At 42.3% G+C, this 18,928-nt stretch overlaps 1 protein-coding gene across 2 annotated transcripts in view; it reads left to right on the plus strand.

Annotated features, from left to right (window-relative positions):
* AGO2 (argonaute RISC catalytic component 2) overlaps positions 1-18,928 on the plus strand; it is a 141,244-nt gene that overhangs the window by 98,607 nt on the left and 23,709 nt on the right. The window contains exons 12-17 of one of the 2 annotated variants that reach the window (XM_054018347.1): positions 2,119-2,303; positions 5,273-5,432; positions 12,212-12,302; positions 13,447-13,641; positions 14,468-14,602; positions 17,215-17,465. In XM_054018347.1, the coding sequence (XP_053874322.1) occupies positions 2,119-2,303; positions 5,273-5,432; positions 12,212-12,302; positions 13,447-13,641; positions 14,468-14,602; positions 17,215-17,250 (802 nt within the window). In that variant the 3' untranslated portion in view covers positions 17,251-17,465. Of the gene's footprint in view, positions 1-2,118; positions 2,304-5,272; positions 5,433-12,211; positions 12,303-13,446; positions 13,642-14,467; positions 14,603-17,214; positions 17,466-18,928 lie in introns of those variants that run through there. The other variant, XM_054018346.1, reaches the window with a different exon arrangement.

Raw genomic sequence — 18,928 nt, forward strand, 5'->3', positions numbered from 1 at the left:
GCAATTGAACACTGTGAGAATTGTCACAGGAGTGCTGAAGTCAACAGCAACAGTCTGGCTCTCTGCCCTCGTGCCTATCTTACCACTATCCCCCCCAAAGAGAAGCTGCAATAATAGGTGACTGTGATCACACAATAATGAATCCAGACTTGCCCATCTACAAAGATCTCCAGTGTACTCCAAGACACCGCCTTAAGTCCAGGAACCCCTTCTGGTTAGCTGCTGAAGCTATCAAAACCTCAGGACTGTCATCAAAAGACAAGCGGCGAAGGCTGTGGGTAAACATAAGGGTCAAGAATCAAAACCTGAACATGGATCCTACAGACCAACCACCTGGTTTTACTATCCCATGTAAGATGGATCACAGTGAACTGTACCAGAAGCTCATATGGGTGTGGCAGTTATCTCCTACACACTTGGAAAATGGAGGACAGTCCGTATCTGAATGTGAAGAAGCCATACAAACAATGAAACATACAGTGAACTGCAGCCCTCTGAAGATCCTTCTCTGTGAGGTCAGCCTTGATTCGTTCTGCGTCACTGGAAGCTGTACAGTAGATGACAGACTTGAACATTAACCTTTAATGTTACTATTTTAAGTTACCAAATGAAAAACATTAGTTAGTTTGTGCATTTGAGTGCGTTGTATATAGTCCGTTTCCCTTTTTGTATATATGTGTCTTGCACAGCAACAAGGAAGAAAAACTGTTACAAATAACACCTAAGATTACTAGCCCAAAAAATTATTTAAAAAAAAATTTCTCTTTGGTTTTGCTTACTTTGTATTTTTGACAGAACTCTGAAACTGCCTATACACACTTTCTTAGCTGATGGGCAGGTGTAGCCCTCTCATGTGCTGCTCTGTTGGAGGAACTTGCTGGAATTCTCTTTGGCAGGTCCTGTAAGAAGGTGGTTACCAGCAGCGCAGCGGCAGAGCTGCTGCTGTTTTTAACTTTTGAGTCAGGAAGACTTCTCCTTTTGTTTGGGGCCCTCTTCTGAGCTGGGGAGCAGCTGTTATCAGAGGTGATCATAAAAAAAAAAATTTGACTCCCCAGCCCCCTGCACAGGGCTGGGGGGGGGGGAGGGGGCAGAAGGAAGGGGTTCTTCGCTCCCAGATTTCCTATGTCGGTCTTCTCTGAAATTCAGATGTTGGCAGTGCGGGGAGAGGGGATAGCATTCCCTCAGTGCTACTGTTTCTGTTGAGGAGGGAGACTGGCTGGTAGAAGTGTAGCTAGTTTTTGGGTGTAACAAGCGTTAGGCTGGAGTCTTCAGGATCTTGAATTTGACTAATTCCAACTAAAGCTGGTTGACAAGTTTCATCAAAGAGTTTCCCTTATCTTAAAGGGAAACTTGTCAACCAGATTTAGTTGGAATTTAGCATTAGTTCTGGAGACTCACTTTTTGGAGGATGATAGTATTAATAAAAATAAGTTGGCATTTATCTATTCTACTACATATGATAACTGAAGTCCACACAAAGCCACTGTGGAGTCAAAGGGTATCTTAATTCCACTTTACAGATGGGGAAATTGAAGCAGAGGGGTTGTAACTTGCTAGAAGCCAAAAGTAGGGAGTCAGTTTCAGAACTAGGATTAGATCCAGGCTTTCAGACCTGTGCTTAGACCACTGCACCAGGACTCTTGGATTTAGGTCAGAAAATTAAAAATTGGGGTTCTATAAGTAAACCAACACTGAAATTGACTTTGTTTACCTGTGTAGAATTACTTAATTTAGCTCAGTCCAATAGGAAATGCCCTCCAGACACTGTTGTCACAAAGAAATTAAAAAGAAATAATTTCTGCCATTATGGTGTGATTTATATACATGTACCCCGATACCTGCTGTGTTGTTATAGTGAATTAGAGTGCTAGTGCATATTGAAGCTTCTAACATTGGGGAGCATTGAAAGAGTTTCTCTCCCTGTTCCTTCTCCCCTTTGTCCCTCCATTAACAGCTAAATGATATTTGGTTCATCTGAAAAAATTTACACCTACTGGGTCAGATTCTGTTCTTATGCCAATGCAACCTCATCAAAGTCAACAGCATTGTACCAGTATAACTGAGAACAGAATGTTTCATTCTTTCTTCATAGTAATCTAATGTATCTGCATTCTTTAGGTCCTTCACAGAACAACTGAGGAAGATATCAAGAGATGCAGGAATGCCAATCCAGGGGCAGCCATGTTTCTGTAAATATGCCCAGGGTGCAGATAGTGTGGAACCTATGTTCAGACATCTAAAGAACACCTATGCTGGGCTACAGCTTGTGGTAGTCATTCTGCCAGGGAAGACTCCAGTTTATGGTAAGTGCATATTGATCACGTACATGGGAGGTGGAGGGTGTTTGAGTCACCACTATGTATGTTGTATGAAGAATTACATCACCAAAAATTTCTTTCAAAGCAATTAGATAAAATTCCACAAAGAAATAGTAGGGGCCTTACATTTTCTTTCCTTCCTTCAAAGGTGCTGACCCCTTCTCCACTTCTTAATTCTCAACCATCTCTTTTTATTTATTTTTATTTCCCTCTTCTCCTCCTATCCTTTTTCTCCCAGGCTACCAGTGAGGCATACAATATAAGCTAGAAACTTGAGCTCATGGCCACCTCTGAAGGTCAAATTTTCTCTACTTTTTAAATTTAGTTAAAGATACAACCATTGTAATCTCTGGGTCCACCCGCAATCAGCGGAAAGTCACAAGTAACAAAGAAAATTGACAAAAATCAACTCAAAAATTGCATGCACCTCCATCAAAAAAACTCCACCTACTCCAGCCACCAACCTCTGGCAAAAAGCTGAATGAAAGCGTGAGCTTTCTGATAAATTCAGGCTTTGTCATATTGACAAATGGATTCCAGAGCTGACGCTACCCTTTTTCCAAGCCCTTCACTCCAGCGCATTAAAATCTAGAGACTTGATGATGATGTCGTCCCAGGTGATATGACTGTTGAGATCGTGCATGGGGAAAGAGGGAGTTCTTAAGATCAACAAGACACAAACCAATAGAACTTTGTAGATCAAAACTTAACACTTCGAATTGCACTCAGAAGCAAAATGGTAACCAGTGCAGGCTACAAACACAGGTATACAAGTATAATATACTTCAAATAAGCAAGTGCATTCTCAGATTTACCTAATCCGCCTACCCATGTGATGTTTCCATCACTTTCAGTTGATCTACCTCTTCTTCTTTTTAGCAAAACTCTGCCCTAGCCATCTCTTTTCCTCTATTCCTCACTTCACTCCTTCTTTTAGGGCAGTCTCATCCACTATTACATGGCTTCAAGTACGGGCTGGTCCACACTAACCCCGCACTTCGAACTATCTTAGTTCGAACTTACCGCGGGTCCACACGTGGCAGGCAGGCTCCCCTGTCGACTCCGCGTACTCCTCTCACAGAGCAGGAGTACCGGCGTCGACAGCGAGCACTTCTGGGATCGATCCCAGAAGATCGATTGCTTATCGCCGGACCCTGAGGTAAGTATAGACGTACCCTACTTTGTCTATTCTGATGACTCACAAATCTACCAAGCCATTTGTTTCCCTGCATCCAGTCCAACATCTTAGTCACGTAAGTGTAACGTGGCAAAAACTAAGCTCCTTATCTTCCCTTTGTTCGAAGACTGATGAGAAATTAACCCAGGGTGGATTAATATAGAGGATAGGCGAGTGATGCAAAAAGAAATATGGGCTAATAAGCAGGGCCGGCTCTGGCTTTTTGGCTGCCCCAAGCGCAAAAAAAAAAAAAAAACCTGTGGCGCGGGTGCTGGGGGAGGGGGGGGGTGGGAACGGGCGGGAGAGAGAGAAAAGGGGGCAGCCAGGGCTACAGTGGGGGCGCTGCCATGTGGCCTCTCCTACTGCGCTGCCGCAAGGGCTCCGGTCGGCGGGGAAGGAAGGAAGGAAGAGGACTGCCCTGCAGGGCGCTCTGGTTCTCTGCGCCACCGCCCCCTACAGGGCGGCCAAAGCAGAACAAAAAAAAAGCGGCCGTGCCACCCTAGCATTGGGCAGAATGCCGCCTCGAACAATCTGCCGCCCCAAGCACCAGCTGGCAGGGCCGGCTCCAGCCACCAGCCTGGCAAGCAGGTGCTTGGGGCGGCCACTCCGGATGGGGGCGGCACGTCCAGCTATTTGGCGGCAATTCGGCGGACGGTCCCTTCCGCCGAATTGCCGCCGCAGATCACGATCGCGGCTTTTTTTTTTTTTTTTTGGCTGCTTGGGGCGGCCAAAACCCTGGAGCCGGCCCTGGAGCCGGCCCTGCTAATAAGGAGGAATGGGCAAAACCATCACATTTTTCTTTTTATTTTTCTCTTTATTTTTTTTGGCTTGAGCCTTCCAGAGGAAGCTGCCTATTCCAAATGTGTGTTTCATTGTTTTGGGATAAGAATTTAAACTTGGAATGAAAAAATGTGAGCCTCTTTGTTGGCTGATTGAAGAGGACTCCACTTACCCTCTCCTAGCCCCTGCAGTATAGGAAGTGCAGTTCTATCAATATCCATCCCTTTCCCCAATCACTATCCTCACTTCTAATCCTCTCTCCCCATCCTCTCATTTCTCACTTCCTGTCCCATCCAATCTTCTGCTGCACCCATGTTCTCCCTACATCCTGCCGCATAGTCTCTTATTCCCCCTCCCCTCTGTCTCCCAACATTTCCCTGTATGCACAACCCTGATTTTCCTCGCCTGTATTCATCTGCCCAGTATAGTCCCCCTTTCTGTCCCCTGATAGCATAGCCCGAATCCTGTCTTCCCTGAGGGCAGCTTGGCTTCACTGCCATTGTGATCAATGGCACTGGTGGCCATCTATGCTAAAGGCAGACTAAACTTCCTCCCACACAGGAGTAAGCGTCTTGACTGATGGCAGTTTGTTGGCCTCATTCCCATTGTTCTCAATGGCAGACGTTAGCCATTTTGATAGAGGACAATTCTTTGTGAGCTTCTCTAGGGAAGATTTTATCTATCAGTCTCTACTAAATGATACATTTCAGTTATGCAGAATAATGGCAAAAAACCCACGCAACAAAGAAAACTGACAAAAGGCAGTCGAAATGATAAATCTGCAATTATCATTGTATATTTAGACTCCAATAAAACTCTTATCTTTTCAGTAGAAGGATGGAAGTATAAACCCAGTAACAGTGAGGAGAAAATAAGTTTAAACAAATGAACCAATAACATTCTATTAGAAAGTGATCATAGCTAAATAAATGCCATTTTTCATATTTATTATTTAAGAATATCTGAATAGTTTTTATTTTCCCTTGTGTCTTGGCAGCGGAAGTAAAGCGTGTTGGTGACACTGTGCTGGGGATGGCTACACAGTGTGTTCAGATGAAAAATGTGCAAAGAACAACACCACAAACTCTGTCCAATCTTTGTTTAAAGATCAACGTCAAATTAGGAGGAGTAAATAACATTTTACTGCCACAAGGAAGGTAAGTTGATTTTGAAGAGTTTTTTTGTTTTATTTCCATCCGCTAAGGGAGACATGAATCAGGTTAAAATAGTTTAGACTTTTTTTTAACCCGTTGCTAATATCACCTTAAAACTATTAAAAATGAATTTACTTTTTGTTATTTATGATGCTTCCCTCTGGTTTTATAATCCGTTTCTAGTCAATTTCACTTTCAGATGTTTATGTAATAGCACTCTGCTGCAATATTTGGATACTGCAAAGAAATACTTTAAAAAAAATAATTTCCATTGGAATCTGTCAGTTTATAAAGAAAAAATATTGCTGCTTTATTTAAAAATTTGAGCTTGCAATACTATTTCAGAGTTTTCTCTTGAAATAAACCTTAACAGATCTGTTTACTTATGTATTTAATGACAAATAGAAGTCATCTTGAAAATTAATATTCCCCTATTGACCATGATTATAAAGCCAGAAGGGTTGGAAGGCAAAGGATCTGGATTCTATTTCCTGCTCCCTTACTGACTCTACATGTGATTACATGCATGATTTCGCTTAGTCATAGCAGAAGCCATTACCCATACTCCAGTTAGAAGGTTCAGAGGGAAGTCCATTACCCATGCTTCAGTTAGAAGGTTCAGAGGGAAGTCCATTAAGTGTAGATAGGAGTCTTCCATTGTGAGTTAAGTGTTCTTTGATGGGCCATTTAACTTGAATAGTTCCTTCACAGTGTGCTGACTACGTGCCATGTGGGTGTTACCACAGAAGCAAACATTTGAAATAGAGATACACAGTTAATATTCATAACTTCAGATACAAAAATGATACATGCATACAGATAGCATGATCATATTCAGCAAATCATAACCTTTCCATAGACACCTTACTTGACATACTTTGTACAAGATTTGTTGTAATTATATAACTGTGGTAGCAACAGTGATCTACATGGTCATATTTTAAACAGATAACATCACAGAAGGGTCTCCCCATCTCTACTCAGAGAATTTTGACCTGGATCACATCATGTATTCACATGTTATGGTCAGGTGGGTGTTCCACCATGAGCTAACCTGACTGCACATTCCACGAGGTCACAACCTTTAGCAGCTGCATTCCTAGCGCAGATCCCTATTCAGGACATTTGCTGAGCAGCAACTTGGTCATCAGTGCACATGTTTGCTTCCCATTACGCCATAATGCAACAAACCAGGGATGATGCCAAATTTGGTCAAGTTGTTTTGTAGTTGGTGTCTCCATGAACTCCAATCCCACCACCTATGCAACTCCTTGGGAGTCACCTACAGTGGAATGCACATGTGCAATCACTCAAAGGGAAAGTGGTTACTGACCTTCCTTAACTGTTGTTCTTTGAGATGTGTTGCACATGTCCATTCCACGATCTACTCTCCTACCTCTGTGTCGGCATTGGCCGGAAAGAAGGAACTGAGGGGGCGTGGGGTCAGCAGGATGCTTTATACCAGCATTATGAGCAGTCGAGCCACCCCGACAGGTACCGCTGAGGGAAAAGTTTCTGGTGACTCTGCTTGGGGCACAGACACACCTACAGTGGAATGGTCATGCGCAACACATCTTGAAGAACAACAGTTATGGAAAGTTAGCAACCATTCTTTTCCCCCTCTGGGACAGTGTTTTACAATTTACAGACAAGTTGCCAAAGGAAGTGAGACAAGAGTTTCTCACAGAATTGGATGAGGGAAGGTTGGTAGCCAGGGCCTTGGTTCAGGCTGCAATGGATGCTGCCAGAGTCACGGCATTGTCCATTACAATACATAGATGTTCATGGTTCCAGTCATCAGGGTTTCCTCAAGAGGTCCAACACATCATTCAAGATCTTCCTTTTGAGGGACCAACATATTTTTTCACAACAGACCAATGACAAGCGTCATAGCCTAATGACACTAGTTGTTGAGTGTTTACTCTCCTCTCCCAAAGACGAAGCTGTTCTGTCCACTGCAGTACCACTGTTATCCTTCTTTTTACGACTTGACACCAGGACCAATCTAGAAGGGAAGGGAAGAGCTAGAACAGAGTAGGCCAGTTACTCACTGATGGTTGAGGTATTTGTGGGAGAGGAATCCACACTGAAATTTCTTCTTGGCTGCTACTCCAGCCCCAGAGTTGGGAATGGGCTGTAATCTCAGTCCACCTCCTACATCGGGATTTGCAGAAAATGTGGAAATGGCAGTAGCGCGAATGACTTTTTTGTTTGTTTTCATCAAAAAGGTTAGTAGCAATTGGACATCTAACATAGTGAATGCCAGTGAAAATGAGGTAGGATCAGAGACTAAAATAGGAAAAGAACAAGTTAAAAATTACTTAGACAAGTTAGATGTCTTCAAGTGACCAGGGCCTGATGAAATACATCCTACAGACCAGCCTGCTTAACTTCTGTACCCGAAAAGATAATGAAGCAAATAATTAAGCAATCAATTTGCAAACAGTTAGAAGATAATAAGATCATAAGTAATGTTCAGCATGGATTTGTCTAGAACAAATATTGTCAAACCAACCTAATAGCTTTCTTTGACAGGGTAACAAGTCTTGTGGATGGGGGGAAGTTTTATATGTGGTATATCTTAACTTTAGTAAGGCTAGATGGAGTTACCATAAGGTGGGTGCATAACTGGTTGGAAAACTATTCCCAGAGAGTAGTTCTCAGTGGTTCACAATCAAGCTGGAAGGGCATATCGAGTGGGGTCCCGCAGGGATCAGGTCTGGTTCTGTTCAGTATCTTCGTCAATGATTTAGATAATGGCATAGAGAGTACATTTATAAAGTGTGCAGACAATACCAAGCTGGGAGGGGTTTCAAGTTCTTTGGAAGATAGGATTAAAATTCAAAATGATCTTGACAAACTGGAAAAATGGTCTGAAGAAAATAGGATGAAATTTAATAAGGACAAATGCAATGTACTCCACTTAGGAAGGAACAATTGGTTGCACACATACAAATGGGAAATTACTGTGACTGTCTAGGAAGGAGTACTGGAGAAAGGGATCTGGTGGTCTTAGTGGATCACAAGCTAAATATGAGTCAACAGTGTAACACTGTCGCAAAAAAAGCAAACATCGTTCTGGGATGTATTAGCAGGAGTATTGCTAGCAAGACACGAGAAATAATTCTTCCACATTACTCCATGCCGATTAGGCTTCAACTAGAGAATTGTGTGCAGTTCCGGGCGCCACATTTCAGGAAAGATGTGAACAAATTGGAGAAAGTCCAGAGAAGAGCAAGAAAAACAATTAAAGGTCCAGAAAACATGATGTACGAGGGAAGATTGAAAAAATTGTGTTTTTTAGTCTGGAGAAGAGAAGATTGAGGGGGGCATGATTACAGTTTTCATAAGAATGGCCGTACTGGGTCAGACCAAAGATCTTCTAGTCCAATGGCTAATGCCAGGTACCCCAGAGGGAATGAACAGAACAGGTAATCATCAAGTGACCTATCCCCTGTCACCCATTCCCAGCTTCTGGCAAAAAGAGGCTTGGGACACCATCCTGTTCATCTTGGCTAATAGCCATTGATGGACCTATCCTCCTTCACCTACATAAAAGGTGGTTACAAGGAGCAGGGAGAAAAAATGTTTTCCTTAACCTCTGAGGATAGGACAAGAAGCAATGGGCTTAAATTGCAGCAAGGGTGGTTTAAGTTGGACATTAGGAAAAACTTCCTTACTGTCAGGGTAGATAAGCACTGGAATAAATTGCCTAGGGATGTGGTGGAATCTCCATCATTGGAGATTTAGAGGATGTTAGACAAACGCCTGTCAGGGATGTCTAGATAATACTTAGTTCTGCCATGAGTGCAGGGGACTGGAGTAGATGAGCTCTCAACGTCCCTTCCAGTCCTATGATTAAATAACTAGCAGAAAACTGTTTACTGGGTACACTTATCTATTGAAATGAAAGGGATTCTCCTGGTTTCAGCAAAAGCTTTTTCTTCAGTCTAATCTCCAGTACAACATGTGCTGGGCTATTTGTTATACCTGAAGCAGCCATTAGTTCCATCAGCATGCACTTAGCCCCTATGTCTGCTTTCCACTTTTCAATTGGTAATTGCCCACTTTTCTCCAATCCCATGTGTGTCATGTTTTTGAAGGGTTTGTACTGGTTATATCCCAAAGTAGAGAATCCTATTCCCTCTTGGGACTTAAACTTTAGTAAAGCTAATGGGTCCACCCTTTGAAACAATGGCTACATGTTGGTTCATGTTCAGTGAAGGTAGCTTTTTGGTGGCAATTACCTCTTCAAGGAGAGTAGGAGAATTGAGAGCTATGGTATCTGACCTATCATTTACAGTCTTCTACAAGGAGAAGGTATAACTACCCCCTCAGCCAAAGTTTCCACCAAAGTGGTTTCTTTCTTCCACATCTATCAGGTGATTTACTTACCAACGTTCTTCCCTGAGGCTATGTCTACGCTACCGTGGTAAGTCTACTTACACTACACAACTCCAGCTACGTGAATGAAGTATCTGGAGTTGATGTACCTTAGGTCGAGTTACCGCAATGTGCACACCGCGGGTGGTAGACAGGAGAAACTCTCCCTTTTGACTTACCTTGCTCTTCTCGTCTGGGGTAGAGTACAGGGGTTAACTGGAGAGAGATCTGCTATCGATTTGGCGGGTATTCACTAGGCCCGCTAAATCGACTGCCAGCGGATCGATCGCAGAGCATCGATCCCAGCTGTAGTGTAGACCTGCCCTAAGCCTCATACTCGTAAAGATGAGGAGAGGTTCCACATACTGGACGCTAGAATGTATGGGACTAAACCATTTAGGTCTTCCTTCCAACTGTTCGTGGCAGTTGCAGACAGGATGAAAGGTCCACTGGTCTTATCCCAAGGAATCTCGTTATGGATTTCCTCCTGTATATATTTGTGCTACAGTGGCCAATGTAAACTCCACCGATCAGCACATTCAACAGGACCACATGCAGCCTCTGCAGCATTTTTGGGTTGGGTGCCTATACTGAACGTTTGTAGCGCTGCAGCTGGTCTTGAGTACATACTTCTGCTTTTCACTATGCTATCTCCTGAAGTCTAGAGATGATGCCAGATTTGGACATATGGTCCTCGAACCATATTTACCTGCCTCCAGTCCCACCCCTGGATTGAACTGCCTGTGAATCACCTGAAGTGGAAAGAACATATGCACTCATTCGAAGAAAAAACAGTTATTAACCTGTTCTGTAACAGTAGTTCTTCGAGATGTGTGGCACATATCCAGTCCAAAACCCACCCTCCTTCCCCTCTATATCAAAGTCTCTCTGATCAGAAGGAACTTCAGGGGACTGGGGCAGTTACACCCTTTTATGCCATCACGCAGCAGCACAAGGTGGCAGAGAGTGCATGTGACCAGGGCCGGCTCCAGGGTTTTGGCCGCCCCAAGCAGCCAAACAAAAACAAAACAAAAAAGCCGCGATTGGGATCGCGATCTGCGGCGTCAATTCGGCGGGAGGGCCTTCGCTCCAAGCAGGAGTGAGGGACTGTCTGCCGAATTGCCGCCGAACAGCTGGACGTGCCGCCCCAAGCACCTGCTTGGTAAGCTGGTGCCTGGAGCCGGCCCTGCATGTGACACCCCAAAGGGTACAGCTGATGGAAAAATCTCTGACACTAGTGTACTGAGCGCATGCACACCTGAAGTGCAATGGACATGTGCAAAGTACAACAGTGGATTAGTAACCGTTTTCTCCTCAAAAGTTTGGCTTTACCACTGGCAACATTTTAACTTCACTAAGTGACATGCTCTCTCCTCCCATGCAAACCCACCAACTTGAAACACTGACATCTAGAGAGATGAAGTTCCTACTTTTCATTCCAATAAACTGTTCTCTCATGAAAATAGAACTAAGCAGACAGACAAAAAACCATTCACACCAAAATATGTCTGGTGTTGGATATTGACATTCTAAACAGGTGGATTTTTTTTTTATGTTGATCATAGAATTGTTTTAATTGATTGTCATTTACTGATATTTCTGCCAGGAAAAGAAAAAATTATTCTGAATTATTAGTTTTAAAATGACATTGTCCAAGCATTTCTTCTGAAAGATGGACATGGAGTGTTCTTCGCCTTTGAAATACTGAGAAACTTAATTTTGAGAATTAGCTACGCAGTAACTCACCCCCCTGCTTCCCCCCCCCCCAGTGAAAAACAAAAACTCCCTTTAAAATAGTGTCTTGTTTGGGGGGGGGGGAGGGGGGAGTTGAAATTTACAATTTCTAGCCTGGTGACTCAGTGAACTTCCTGGGTCGCTTCTTAGAATGTCAGCTTCCAGACTGACCAGATTTAGCCAAAAACTCACAACACAATTGATGGAGAGGTACTTCAATATAAGTTACTTTGAAGCATCCCTGAGAAATATCTAAAGCTCTGGGACTTTGTCTTCTTTTTATAAAACAGACAGAAAATTCAGATTTAAAAAACAATTAAAAATTGGTATACTTAAAGTATGCATTGTGGAATTGGGCATGTTTTTTCAGATGCTGTACATTGTAAGAAATACAATTTACAACTGTGTTAGTTTCCCCATTAAAGTAGATTGCAAGCTCTTTGTGCCTTCCTCGGTGTGTGTGTGTGTGTGTGTGTGTGTGTTCCTCACCTAGCGCAATGGGACTCTGATCAGGATCTTTGGTGCTGCTGCAATACAAATACTTAACAATTCGGTGTGAAAGGAGATAGTACTTGTCTGTGTCTCAGGTGTACTGAGGATTAATTAGTTAATATTGGAAACGCATTTATAAAAGCTAGATATCACTTTCACTTTCTTTTCATTAGGCCTCCGGTATTTCAGCAGCCTGTCATATTCCTGGGTGCAGATGTAACTCATCCACCAGCTGGAGATGGAAAAAAGCCTTCCATTGCTGCAGTGAGTAAACAGTGGTAATCTTTCAGAGAGGGTTTTCTTTTGCTGTTTAAATTTAGTTGAGTTTCAGTTTGTTTTTACAGAGATTGTGAAGGATACTGTTATCCTACACTATGGTATTAAATAGTATTTTACTACATAGTCTAATGAAATTTCTTTTGGAGAGTTTATTTTAGTAATAATTACTCAGATATTTGTGAGGTAAAGCTATTTTATACAATAACTCAAACATTGCACAAAAATGGAGCTTTTCCAGGGTCTGAATGTAATGTCATAAAACATGGATAGTAACCCCCCATATGTACATAATATAATACAATACATATATTATAATAATATTAAGACACTCTACACAATGTATTTTGGAGACATTGTTGTACTTTTTGTGGTTCATTAGGAGGCTGTGGTGAATTGTCTTATAATGAACACAAACTATGCAGTAATCCCCCAGAAATGCACTGGTAGTCCCGTGCTGAATAAAGTCTATAGAATGTTGGTGTAGTGAGCTCTCGATGATCATTCCAATGCGTTCAGACAAGCTGCTGCATTAAGTGCTATCTGAACCTTGCAAGTGGTTTTCAAAGATAGTTAATACACTGGATTAATCCAGTTTATAAGTGACAAAGATGTGGATAACAGTGAAGTCTGTATCCAAGAGGAATGATTGTTGTTGGCCAGCTAAGTGCAGATGGGGTGGTAGCATTCTTCGCCACAAAGACTACCAGGGACTCTAGGAGCAGGTGGGGATCCAGGGCACCCCTATGTTGTGAACCAGTTGTGAAAACATATTTTTCTAGTTAAAGTCTATGTTAAGATTGTGCTTTAAAAATTCCTTCAGTTTTTCAAAACACAAGTTCATAGATTTGTTTCACAAATAAAATATTAAATCTTCAGTTTTAGCATTATATATAATCATAGGTGGCCCAAAGCTCAAAACTGAACACTTTTCCCATGCACGCAATCCTTTTGATTGCATTTTCTCTTTTCTTTATGCTCCGTATAGATTGTAGCATTTTTAGTGAGGTAATGAATCGTTAGTCTTTGTTTTTAAATGTGTTCTTTTTAAAAATAACCTTAAAGAAGATCCCTTGTAGTGGCTTGGTATTAAGCATGGGTCGTATCTTTGTGTGTTTTGTTTTTTAAACAGGTTGTAGGTAGCATGGATGCTCACCCTAATCGATACTGTGCCACTGTGCGTGTCCAGCAGCATCGTCAAGAAATCATCCAAGACTTGGCTGCCATGGTCAGGGAGCTGCTTATTCAGTTCTACAAATCAACCAGATTTAAACCAACTCGCATTATTTTCTACAGAGATGGTGTTTCTGAGGGGCAATTTCAACAGGTTAGATTCTTCACACTTTGAGATGTTGCATGACTTTTGATTATACACTGTGCTAAATTGAAATTATGAAAAGAAGTAACCCTGGTTTCCCCTCTGTAAAGGTCTCAGCCATTGGCCAAGCAGTGTAGGGAAAGTATCATCACAGCTTTCAGGATCTTACTACTTCTCCTTTTACAGAAGGATTTCACATTCTTTCACAACAAAAGAAAAATTTTAAATGTCATTCAGTTTTTAAAATTGGGAATGTGTTTGATGTCTGGGACCAAATCAAGGGTTTAACATTGAAGTTTGATTGCGTAGTCTAATAACAGTGATTTTTAAAAAAAAATGTAAGTAAGTTTTCTGATTTTCTCCCATTTTTCTAAATCCTACCTTGATATATTACCTCTTTCCACTTGCCCCCCACAAAATTGGCAAACACCTTTTTGTATTTATTTTTCTTTCTCAGAAGCCTCATGTTTTAATGAAGCATTTTAGTATATTTTTTCAGATATACAGTTTTTCTGCTTTAATTTTTTAAAAATATTTACTGAGTATTCTTAAAATAATTTCACACTTTATTGCATTAAAAATTCATAAAATTTGGTAAGCTCCATGCTTCTTGTTCTCAGACTTTACCCCATTCTTCTTTCCCCAGTCTTTGTGGTTATGCCAAGTCCGCTTTCTAATATTCAGCTTTCTATGAACTTCCACGTCTTTCTCCACAAGCCCTAAATAGCTAATAAGTAGCAGTATAATTATTTTTATAAATCTGCTGGATGTTATTAACTTTGTATGCACCTTATTTGTCACATTTTTCTGTCGGTTGTGTTTCTTTCTGACTTAGGTTCTCCACCATGAATTGCTGGCTATCAGAGAAGCATGCATTAAACTAGAAAAGGACTACCAGCCTGGAATTACATTTATTGTTGTGCAGAAAAGGCATCACACCAGGCTCTTCTGTACAGACAAAAATGAACGGGTATGTTCTAAATATTTGTCATTCAAGGGTTGGCATATTGCCTGAATACCACACAAAACTGTATTAAAACTTCCTTCTATTTGAGTATTGGTAATTTTGAAAATATCTATGGATTAATGAGTAAATTATACTTGTGTTTGAAGAAATTTGCATTTGTCTAACAGTTGGTCTGCTTTGGGATACATATTAGGGGTGAGGAGAGCAGCCAAGTCATTTTTGCCAGTGTATTCCTGACACAAAAAAATTAGACTGCAAGGAGTTTTTTCTTAGATTGGAACACAGTCGAAAGGACTGTCAAATACATTTCATAGACATCTTTTTGTGGCATACTGAAAAATCATTATTGTAACGGTATATATAAATACATTCCAATATTATGGAATTAAAGATGGAAAAGAGGTGTGTTAGCTGTCGGTTCCTTTCCCAATCAGTGCAGAATTGTTCCCTTCAGTTCATTTTTTCTGGTGCTTTTTCCAGCTCAGTTTCAAATGTCCCATTCAATAGATCTTTCCTTAGGAGACTGTCATACAATCCAGTAGATCATTGTCAAGGTTTCCTAATACTCAACCCAGTTTTGTTTTTCTTTAATTTCATTATTCCTAGTTGTTCGGCTCCTCAAAATTCCTAGATTACATATGTACCTTACCGCTTGTAAAACTTTGGATCACTGTAAAGGGGGAGGTCTGTATTAAGGTCATAATCCTACTCAAGTGAGCAACCATTACACAAATAGTCCTAATTCATTTCAGTGAGATTACCAGTATTATTCAGAATTGTTCATATCAGAAAGGGTTTTTAAGATCTGGTCCTAATTTACTATTTTGGGCTCAATTCAGCACTCCTTATTGAGGAAAAACTCCCATTTGATATTGGTGGGAATTGTTTCTGCATAAGGAGCATTGAAAAGGGCTCTTAAGTACTAACAGCAGCCTTTTTAAAGACAATCTGTTCTGAGCCACCAACATGGAACATAGGTTTTAAGTGTTCACGAACTTCTCATTACCTTATTCCATTTTCCTCCATTGAGATCCAATGGTGGTTTTATTCTTCAAACATGAATTTTTACAGTGAATAGGCCAGTTCCCTTAGTTAAATTTTTCTTTTTCAACTCTTTCTTGAGGCTGTTTTACCAGCATGGAGGGAAGACGAAATAGCTACTTTGTGCTCCAAGCTATCCTTTCTGGACTTGGCAGTAGCATAGCACTATTGGTAATGGCTCGCTATATGTATATATGTAATGAGAACTGTTTTTCTTTAAGCTACAAAGCCAAATCAAGGAAACACTGACCTTAGTCCAATTCAAGGGACAGATAAAACTTTAGCACAACAGCCTACAGACTGACATAGAACGTTTTCCCCACTTCCCCCCCATATATTATCAAGGTGGGGAAAACATTCTATGTCAGTCTGTAGGTTGTTGTGCTAAAGTTTTATCTGTCCGTTGAATTGGACTGAGGTCAGTGTTTCCTTGATTTGGCTTTGTAGTTTAAAGAAAAACAGTTCTCATTACAGCCTTCAAATGCAACATCTCTGCTGTTGTCCTCCTGATATTTTTTTTTAAATTGTTTGACTTTCCCTTGAAACTTACACTGCTGACATGCCTTTTATTCTCAATTCCTTGGGAACTATCATTTGCAAGGTATATTAATGTCACTAGTATATGCACCTACGTAAACTGCAGTCTCAGCTGCTGCTGTCCAACGCAGTTTCCTTAACTTCCTTCCCTGCCTCCTGGACTGGTACTGGAGGATAAAAGAAGGTAGAAAAGTAGGAAACCATCCCAGCTAGAGCCACCTTTTGATCACAACCTCCTCTGTTGGGCTCTCTGGAAAAGGGTACAGAGACACCCCCTTCCAATACCGTAAAGCTGGGAATCTGAACCTCTGTAGTGCCAGAGGAAAAAGCAGTGGTTTTTACTGGTAGCAGCTTGCTGAGTCTCCTCATTTATTCTGTGAAGAGAGGAGATGAGAAACATGTTGAGGATGTGCTCGGGTAAAAAAAATCTTAGCATGGAACTAACCCAATCACTGTCATTCCCAGCTCTTGCCTTACCACTGTCCCCTGCCAACATGGTTGAGCTTCCCTCAGATTATCAGAAGCCTGTGGGGCTCATGTAATATAACAAGTCCTGTGGAGCCCCAATAGCCAGTCACTCCAGGATTGGCCCACACAACATTTTCAATAGAATATACCATTTCTCCCTAAATCAACAAATTTAGCACCAGTATAGACATGCATCCCACTGAAAAAATTTTGAGTTGCTGAACCAGGCAGATTGGAAAGAAAAATGCCTATTATTATTTATATTACAGTAGTACCTAGATGCTCCAACAAGATTGATGCCCTGTTGTACAAGTTAGGGTATGTCTACACTACGGGATTAATCCAAGTTCACAGAATTCGAATTTTGGAAACAGATTGTATAAAGTCAAATGTATGCGGCCACACTAAGCACATTAATTCGGCGGTGTGCGTCCATGTACTGGGGCTAGCATCGAGTTCCGGAGCGTTGCACTGTGGGTAGCTATCCCATAGTTCCCGCAGTCTCCCCCGCCCATTGGAATTCTGGGTTGAGATCCCAGTGCCTGATGGGGCAAAAAACATTGTTGCAGGTGGTTCTGGGTACAGCCTCACCCCTCCCTCCATGAAAGCAATGGCAGACAACCGTTTCACGCCTTTTTTCCTGGGTGAACACTGCAGACGCCATACCACGGCAAGCATGAAGCCCGCTCAGCTCAAGACAGCAGTCATGAACATTGTAAACACCTTGCGCATTCTCGTGCAGTTTATGCTGAACCAGGACCAAAAAAACGAGGCGAGGAGGAGGCGACGACGGCAGCGCAGCGACAAGAGTGATGAGGACATGGACATGGACACAGAATTCTCTCCAACCGTGGGCCCTGGCGCTTTGGAGATCATGTTGTTAATGGGGCAGGTTCTATCCGTGGAACGCCGATTCTGGGCCCGGGAAACAAGCACAGACTGGTGGGACCGCATAGTGTTGCAGGTGTGGGACTATTGCCAGTGGCTGCAAAACTTTCGCATGCGTAAGAGCACTTTCATGGAACTTTGTGACTTGCTGTCCCCTGCCCTGAAGTGCCAGAATACCAAGATGAGAGCAGCCCTCACAGTTGAGAAGCGAGTGGCGATAGCCCTGTGGAAGCTTGCAACACCAGACAGCTACCGGTCAGTCGGGAATCAGTTTGGAGTGGGCAAATCTACTGTGGGGGCTGCTGTGATGCAAGTAGCCAAAGCAATCACTGAGCTGCTGCTATGAAAGGTAGTGACTCTGGGAAATGTGCAGGTCATAGTGGATGGCTTTGCTGCAATGGGACTCCCTAACTGTGGTGGGGCGATAGATGGAACCCATATCCCTATCTTGGCACCAAAGCACCAGGGTACCCAGTACATAAACCGCAAGGGGTACTTTTCAATGATGCTGCAAGCACTGGTGGATCACAAGGGACGTTTCACCAACATCAACGTGGGCTGGCCGGGAAGGGTTCATGATGCTCGCGTCTTCAGGAACACTACTCTGTTTAAACGGCTGCAGCAAGGGACTTACTTACCAGACCAGAAAATAACCGCTGGGGATGTTGAAATGCCAATAGTTATCCTTGGGGACCCAGCCTACCCCTTAATGCCATGGCTCATGAAGCCATACACAGGCAGCCTGGACAGGAGTCAGGAGCTGTTCAACTACAGGCTGAGCAAGTGCAGAATGGTGGTAGAATGTGCATTTGGACGTTTAAAAGGTCGCTGGCGATCATTACTGACTCTGTCAGACCTCAGCCAAACCAATATCCCCATTGTTATTGCTGCTTGCTGTGTGCTCCACAATCTCTGTGAAAGTAAGGAGGAGACCTTTATGGCGGGGTGGGAGGCTGAGGCAAATCGCCTAGCTGCTGATTACACACAGCCAGACACCAGGGCGATTAGAAGAGCACACCAGGAAGCACTGCGCATCAGAGAAACTTTGAAAACCAGTTTCATGACTGGCCAGGCTACAGTGTGAAATTTCGGTTTGTTTCTCCTTGATGAAAACCCGTTGACTCATTCTCTGTAAGGAACCCACCCTTCCCCTTCGATCACAGCTTGCTTTCAAAGGAAATAAAGTCACTATCGTTTAAAAATCATTTATTCTTTATTAATTGATTATAAAAAGAGGGAGAGAACCTGGGTGGGGTTTGGGAGGAGGATCAGAGGGAAGGAAAAGGTCACTTAAAAAAAGGTTTAAAAAAAAAAAAGGTTTTGCTTGGGCTGTCCACTGGGTGGAATGGGAGGGTGCACGGAGCCTTCCCCCCCCCCCCCCCCACGTTCTTACAC

This window comes from Malaclemys terrapin, chromosome 2 (assembly GCF_027887155.1).
Source record: "Malaclemys terrapin pileata isolate rMalTer1 chromosome 2, rMalTer1.hap1, whole genome shotgun sequence".
NCBI classification, from domain to species: domain Eukaryota; kingdom Metazoa; phylum Chordata; order Testudines; family Emydidae; genus Malaclemys; species Malaclemys terrapin.